Here is an 8361-nt window from a genome sequence, read left to right on the forward strand (position 1 = left end):
ATTGGTAGTAAACAAAAACATAGCCAAACTAAAGGTAGGCATGTAAACAGCTAGTATAAACAACTGTTATATAGAATTGGTAGTAAACAAAAACATAGCCAAACTAAAGGTAGGCACGTAAACAGCTAGTATAAACAACTGTTATATAGAATTGGTAGTAAACAAAAACATAGCCAAACTAAAGGTAGGCACGTAAACAGCTAGTATAAACAACTGTTATATAGAATTGGTAGTAAACAAAAACATAGCCAAACTAAAGGTAGGCATGTAAACAGCTAGTATAAACAACTGTTATATAGAATTGGTTGTAAACTTACTCAGTTTTGATTTCCTTTGCCAAGATAGTTTTCATGTCAACAAAAAATCTCAAGATATTTAAAGTTTTCCATGAAAAAATGTATTAAATGTATAGTGTTACAGTAAATTTAATTATTGATGTTATTGATACAAGTCAAAAATCAGTTAAATAGTTATTGGATCTGTTGGTAATGTAAGTCATAATTTAACAGCAGACAAGATAACTTAAAAACCTGCCTTTGTAAACTTGGTATTTACCAATATGCACGTGTTAATATAAGTCTATTAAAGTATTAATTTATTATTGTCAGCAAGGAAGGTCAATTTAAACATCTGTCATCCAAATCACAAAACAGAATGGGCAACATATGTACCAGCTGTCAGTAAACTATATCAGGATACAGTACACACAATTTAAAATTTGCACTGATAAAGAAGGTCAGTTTGAACTTTTCTTGTCCAAATGACAAATGTATTCATCATTTGTAAATTATAAATCAGTTAGATATTGGTTAAATGTACAGTACAATAAGTTGTTTTTAATATATATTTTAAAATATACATTAACAATAAACAATAAAATAAACAATAATGTTTTACATTATACATTCTTTTTTATCACAAACTTATTTCCAGTATTACTTTGTGTACATTATAGAACTACATGAAGTCTCCTGTACTGAGAAACAAAACTTTAGACAAGGGTTCAGTAAAACACATCGGTAAGTGATACAGTTAAGTATTTATTAGACATTCTAACACATCTGTAAGTGATATAGTTAACTGTGTATTAGACATTCTAAGACATCGGTAAGTGATATAGTTAAGTATTTATTAGACATTCTAAGACATCTGTAAGTGATATAGTTAAGTATTTATTAGACATTCTAAGACATCTGTAAGTGATATAGTGAACTGTATATTAGACATTCTAACACATCTGTAAGTGATATAGTTAACTGTATATTATACATTCTAAGACATCTGTAAGTGATATAGTTAAGTATTTATTAGACATTCTAAGACATCTGTAAGTGATATAGTTAACTGTATATTAGACATTCTAACACATCTGTAAGTGATATAGTTAACTGTATATTAGACATTCTAACACATCTGTAAGTGATATAGTTAACTGTATATTAGACATTCTAAGACATCTGTAAGTGATACAGTGAACTGTATATTAGACATTCTAACACATGTAAGTGATATAGTTAACTGTATATTATACATTCTAAGACATCTGTAAGTGATATAGTTAAGTATTTATTAGACATTCTAAGACATCGGTAAGTGATATAGTTAAGTATTTATTAGACATTCTAAGACATCGGTAAGTGATATAGTTAACTGTATATTAGACATTCTAATACATCTGTAAGTGATATAGTTAAGTATTTATTAGACATTCTAAGACATCTGTAAGTGATATAGTTAAGTATTTATTAGACATTATAAGACATCTGTAAGTGATATAGTTAACTGTATATTAGACATTCTAACACATGTAAGTGATATAGTTAAGTATTTATTAGACATTCTAAGACATCTATAAGTGATGTAGTTAACTGTATATTAGACATTCTAAGACATCGGTACGTGATATAGTTAACTGTATATTAGACATTCTAAGACATCAGTAAGTGATATAGTTAACTGTATATTAGACATTCTAAGACATCAGTAAGTGATATAGTTAACTGTATATTAGACATTCTAAGACATCTGTAAGTGATATAGTTAACTGTGTATTAGACATTCTAAGACATCTGTAAGTGATATAGTTAACTGTATATTAGACATTCTAACACATATGTAAGTGATATAGTTAACTGTATATTAGACATTCTAACACATATGTAAGTGATATAGTTAAGTATTTATTAGACATTCTAACATATGTAAGTGATATAGTTAAGTATTTATTAGACATTCTAATACATCTGTAAGTGATAGTTAAGTATTTATTAGACATTCTAACACATCTGTAAGTGATATAGTTAAGTATTTATTAGACATTCTAATACATCTGTAAGTGATAGTTAAGTATTTATTAGACATTCTAAGACATCTGTAAGTGATATAGTTAAGTGTATATTAGACATTCTAATACACCTGTAAGTGATATAGTTAACTGTGTATTAGACATTCTAAGACATCTGTAAGTGATACAGTTAAGTATTTATTAGACATTCTAACACATCGGTACGTGATGTAGTTAAGTATTTATTAGACATTTAACACATCGGTATGTGATATAGTTAACTGTATATTAGACATTCTAAGACATCTGTAAGTGATATAGTTAAGTATTTATTAGACATTCTAACACATCTGTAAGTGATATAGTTAAGTGTATATTAGACATTCTAACACATCTGTAAGTGATATAGTTAACTGTATATTAGACATTCTAAGACATCTGTAAGTGATATAGTTAACTGTATATTAGACATTGTAACACATCGGTAAGTGATGTAGTTAAGTATTTATTAGACATTTAACACATCGGTATGTGATATAGTTAACTGTGTATTAGACATTCTAACACATCTGTAAGTGATACAGTTAAGTATTTATTAGACATTCTAAGACATCTGTAAGTGATATAGTTAAGTATTTATTAGACATTCTAACACATCTGTAAGTGATATAGTTAAGTATTTATTAGACATTAATACATCTGTAAGTGATACAGTTAAGCATTTATTAGACATTCTAAGACATCGGTACGTGATATAGTTAACTGTATATTAGACATTCTAACACATATGTAAGTGATATAGTTAAGTATTTATTAGACATTCTAAGACATTAGTAAGTGATATAGTTAACTGTATATTAGACATTCTAAGACATCGGTACGTGATATAGTTAACTGTATATTAGACATTCTAAGTTGTAATTGTTACAGGTAGTCATTGTTGTGTTAAAGGTAACCATTGTTATACTTGTTACAGGTAGTCATTGTTGTGTTAAAGGTAACCATTGTTATACTTGTTAGGGGTAGTCATTGTTGTACTCATAACAGATAATCATTGTTGTGTTAATTAAAGGTAACCATAGTTGTACTTGTTACAGGTACTCATTGTTGTGTTAAAGGTGACCATTGTTATACTTGTTACAGGTAGTCATTGTTGTGTTAAAGGTAACCATTGTTATACTTGTTACAGGTAGTCATTGTTGTACTCATAACAGATAATCATTGTTGTGTTAATTAAAGGTAACCGTTGTTGTACTTGTTACAGGTAGTCATTGTTGTACTCATAACAGATAATCATTGTTGTGTTAATTAAAGGTAACCATTGTTATACTTGTTACAGGTAACAAGGAAGATATTTTGAGATGCTACATGTCTCACAATGTGTCTAATCATGCTGCAGCTGATTCTGTGGCTCTCAAGTCACCTCAGTTATTACAAGATCATCAACCCATTAAAAATAATACTTTTCCAGTAGAGCTGCTGTGGAAAAGTTTGCATGAACAAGCTCAGGTATTAATTTGTATGTCATTTTACATGTAAAAACAGAAAGCTGTAATCTGTACTTAAAGTAAATGAATACTATACCATTATCATCAACACTTGTGAATGTTTCAAACTTTTCAGGTATTATATTGTATATTTTTTACATCATACATTCATAAAAAAATATTTCTGGGATATATAAAATTTAGGAAAAAATTGGAGTATTCTTTTATAGCTTTTGATTATTCGAGTGTCTCAAACATTAACATAATTTTGTTGTTAGTAATGTAAAGGATTTAAAAAAAAGAAATACATATACTAAACATATTGTAATGTTGTACTGCAACTGTACCCAATCACATTAATAGAACCCCCCCCCCCCTGACTTCTTTGTTAGGTGTGTGTTTCAGGAAATATCTCCATCTGTTACCTGTGTGTGTGTGTGAGGCACTCTCCTCTCCATGTTACCAGACTAGTGTGTCAGTGAGATAATACCCCTCCACATGTTGACAGATCAGTGTGTGTGCCATTCACCTGTTATCGGATCAGCGTGTGTCTGGGGTAATCAGTCCCCTTTGCCTATTATTATATCAATATGTTATCTGGTGCTGTCCTTTCTCTCTGTCATCAGATAAGTATATATCTAAAACAGTCCTCTACACCTGTTATCAGATCAGTGTGTATCTAAAACAGTCCTCTACATTTACTCTCAGATCAGTGTGTATCTAAAACAGTCCTCTACACTTGCTATTAGATCAGTGTGTTTTTAAGATAGTCCTCTACACCTGTTATCAGATCAGTGTGTATCTAAAACAGTCCTCTGCACTTGCTATCAGATCAGTGTGTTTTTAAGATAGTCCTCTACACCTGTTATCAGATCAGTGTGTATCTAAAACAGTCCTCTACACCTGTTATCAGATCAGTGTGTTGTCTTATTCATCAACTAACAAAGATGTCTGGTATGATTTTTTCCTAATCTCTTTACAACCAAAGAAACAGTATTTGTTATTGAGGCATTGCTAGTAAACATCCAACACCTGAAACAGCTGTTAGTTTTATTTCAGATAATTCCTACCTCATTACATATGACACAATCTCTTTGGCCAGATTATCACTTATCTCTGATTTTATTTATTTTTGAATCTGCTAGATGATATCAAACTTACAAAAGTCAGTCCGAGAACTTCTAGAGGCAAGGAACAACAGAAAAGTTCACATCGAGATACCAAAAAGTAGAGTCACTTTTTACATCTGTCCTTTGTGTTTTTTGTCATATTGTTTATAAATAATCAAATGGCAGTTACTGCATATCAATTTGTTGATCTAATGCAGTAAACTAAGGATTGTATTATATATTATTATACTTGTAGCATCATATTTTAAAAGTTCTTGATATAAATTAAATATTTAAGCCAAAATGTCCATGACTTATTATAAGTCACCACCAGTGTTTCAACACGTTTTAAGTTATGTTTTTGTTTTCATAGGGAAGAACATGTTAGATCAGTTTGAGGAAAATATCAGGTTGAAGCCGGAAGTTCCGTGTCCAGACTATTTAGGATCTAGACGAGCTACACAGTTCCAAGAATATGTAGGAACTATGAGCAGTGACTGTCAGACCACACAATTGTGAGTTGGTCTAACAAGCTTAACATTGCATCATTGTTGTCATTTTGCACAAATAAAAGCTGAAAAATATTCTGAAACAATTAAGAGACTTCAACTCAAAAACTACACATAGTACAGCAACATCTAAGTAAAAAACAAATCATTGTTCCAAGATATGTAACAGATATTCACTATGACATTTAGAACCATTTGATTATTATAGATAATAGCATTAAGAAACAGAAGTGTTTAAATGAATTGAAGTTAATCCCATAATCTATTTATGTATTCAGGATAATTATAAATAATAGCATTAAGAAACAGAAGTGTTTACATAAATTGAAGTTAACCTCATAATCTGTTTATGTTTTCAGGATAATTATAAATAATAGCATTAAGAAACATGAGTGTTTACATGGATTAAAGTTAACCTCATAATCTGTTTATGTTTTTAGGATAATTATAAATAATAGCATTAAGAAACAGGAGTGTTTACATAAATTCAAGTTAACCTCATAATCTGTTTATGTTTTCAGGATAATTATAAATAATAGCATTAAGAAACAGAAGTGTTTACATAAATTAAGTTAACCTCATAATCTGTTTATGTTTTCAGGATAATTATAAATAATAGCATTAAGAAACAGGAGTGTTTACATAAATTCAAGTTAACCTCATAATCTGTTTATGTTTTCAGGATAATTATAAATAATAGCATTAAGAAACAGGAGTGTTTACATAAATTAAAGTTAACCTAAAGTTGTTACTATGTTTAGGATTTAATGTTAAAAAATACAGAATTTGCTGAAAAATTTTAAATTCTAACAGAACATGAAATGTAAATTTCAAAATAAATTCTTCAGAAATTTTCCAAAATAATTTTATTTTTCCATTAGAGTATGACATTCCAGTGCATCCTGTTAAAATAACATTGTTTTGTTATCAAGTATTCAGATTAGTGATAACTTTTAAATGATACAGCACGTTATGATCTACTAGTATTGCTCAATAAGCAAGAATTTCTATGTGACAAATCACAAAGCATTGTTAAATGATTATGTGGCAACTCACAAAAGCATTGTTAAATGATTGTGACAAGTCACAAAAGCATTGTTAAATGATTATGTGACAAGTCACAAAAGCATTGTTAAATTATTCTATGTGACAAGTCACAAAAGCATTGTTAAATGATTCTATGTGAAAAATCACAAAAGCATTGTTAAATGATTCTATGTGACAACTCACAAAAGCATTGTTAAATAAAACTATAAATGTTTGGCAGTACTGTAAAAAAAACAACTTAATGAAGCATGTATGAGACAACTTGTGAAATAAACACGGTAGTGAGTATAAGAAGAACTGGGGATGAATATGATGTCAATAATTTTTTCTTTTATTCCTGTTTTATTAGATCTACTGTAACAATTAGAAATTATTCTCTTCCAGTTATATTCAGTGTTTTTGATTACTAATACTTATGTCTGAAAGTTTCTATTGTTCTTATTTATCTGTGTTTGTTCACCATTTACTGACACTTAATGCTAAAAATTCCAGTTTTCATACAGTCTGGTAACGTAATTAACTTTGGTGGTCTATGATACAACTGTTTCTTTCTGGTTTCTTAGAGCCTCACTCTTTTCTTCAGAATGCCTTACCCTGAGAAGTGAGATGGACACACTGAGAACAAAGATGTGTAAGTTGTCGTGATGAAACTTGTGATAATCAATGTGTATGTTCCCACGATGAAACTTGTGGTAATCAATGTGTATGTTCCCACAATGAAACTTGTGGTAATCCATGTGTAAGTTGTCAAGATAAAATTTGTGGTAATCCATGTGTAAGTTGTCACGATGAAACTTGTGGTAATCCATGTGTAAGTTGTCACGATGAAACTTGTGGTAATCCATGTGTAAATTGTCACGATAAAACTTGTGGCAATCCATGTGTAAGTTGTCGCGATGAAACTTGTGGTAATCCATGTGTAAGTTGTCACGATGAAACTTGTGGTAATCCATGTGTAAGTTGTCACGAATGAAACTTGTGATAATCCATGTGTAAGTTGTCACGATGAAACTTGTGGTAATCCATGTGTAAGTTGTCACGATGAAACCTGTGGTAATCCATATGTAAGTTGTCATGATTAAACTTTGGTAATCCATGTGTAAGTTGTCACAATGAAACTTGTGATAATCCATGTGTAAGTTGTCACAATTAAACTTTGGTAATCCATGTGTAAGTTGTCACGATGAAACTTGTGGTAATCCATGTGTAAGTTGTCACAATGAAACTTGTGGTAATCCATGTGTAAGTTGTCACGATGAAACTTGTGGTAATCCATGTGTAAGTTGTCACGATGAAACGTGTAGTAATCCATGTGTAAGTTGTCACAATGAAACTTGTGGTAATCCATGTGTAACATGTCACGATGAAACTTGTGGTAATCCATGTGTAAGTTGTCACGATGAAACTTGTGGTAATCCATGTGTAAGTTGTCACAATGAAACTTGTGGTAATCCATGTGTAAGTTGTCACAATGAAACTTGTGATAATCCATGTGTAAGTTGTCACGATGAAACTTGTGGTAATCCATGTGTAAGTTGTCATGATGAAACTTGTAGTAATCTCTAGTTTAGCCTCTTCTCTAATTTATTGAAACTGTGCTAATCCAGTCGATAAACTCAGGGCCTGATTTCATTAACATGTGTGTATTTATGTGTATATGCATGTGTTAGTGTGTATATTTGAGCAATGTTTATGATATTACTTTTATATGAACAGTTGGTTAGTATGAAGTCAAGATGTGTCTAGTATATGAACAGTATTAAAGTTTATATATAACAGTTCTGTCATATATAGAAACAATGTAATACACTAACAGAAACATCCTTGTGTAACAAAATATATCCTAGGAGTAATGAGTGTATCTATAATTTACTGTGTTGTTGAGGGATGATACTGTAGTTTACTACCAGTTAGATATTTCCATA

At 30.1% G+C, this 8361-nt stretch overlaps 1 protein-coding gene across 4 annotated transcripts in view; it reads left to right on the forward strand.

Annotated features, from left to right (window-relative positions):
* Positions 1-7341, forward strand: part of LOC106470193 — an 11092-nt gene extending 3751 nt beyond the window's left edge. For 2 of the 4 annotated variants that reach the window (XM_022398801.1, XM_022398800.1), the window contains exons 3-7: positions 956-1019; positions 3624-3793; positions 4917-4998; positions 5254-5395; positions 7000-7334. In XM_022398801.1, coding sequence (XP_022254509.1) covers positions 956-1019; positions 3624-3793; positions 4917-4998; positions 5254-5395; positions 7000-7081 — 540 coding nt within the window. In that variant the 3' untranslated portion in view covers positions 7082-7334. Of the gene's footprint in view, positions 1-955; positions 1020-3623; positions 3794-4916; positions 4999-5253; positions 5396-6999 lie in introns of all 4 variants that reach the window. The other 2 variants (XM_022398802.1, XM_022398803.1) reach the window with 2 other exon arrangements.
* The last annotated feature ends 1020 nt before the right edge of the window (positions 7342-8361 follow it).

Source organism: Limulus polyphemus, unplaced genomic scaffold (genome assembly GCF_000517525.1).
Source record: "Limulus polyphemus unplaced genomic scaffold, Limulus_polyphemus-2.1.2 Scaffold3870, whole genome shotgun sequence".
Taxonomy (NCBI): Eukaryota; Metazoa; Arthropoda; class Merostomata; order Xiphosura; family Limulidae; genus Limulus; species Limulus polyphemus.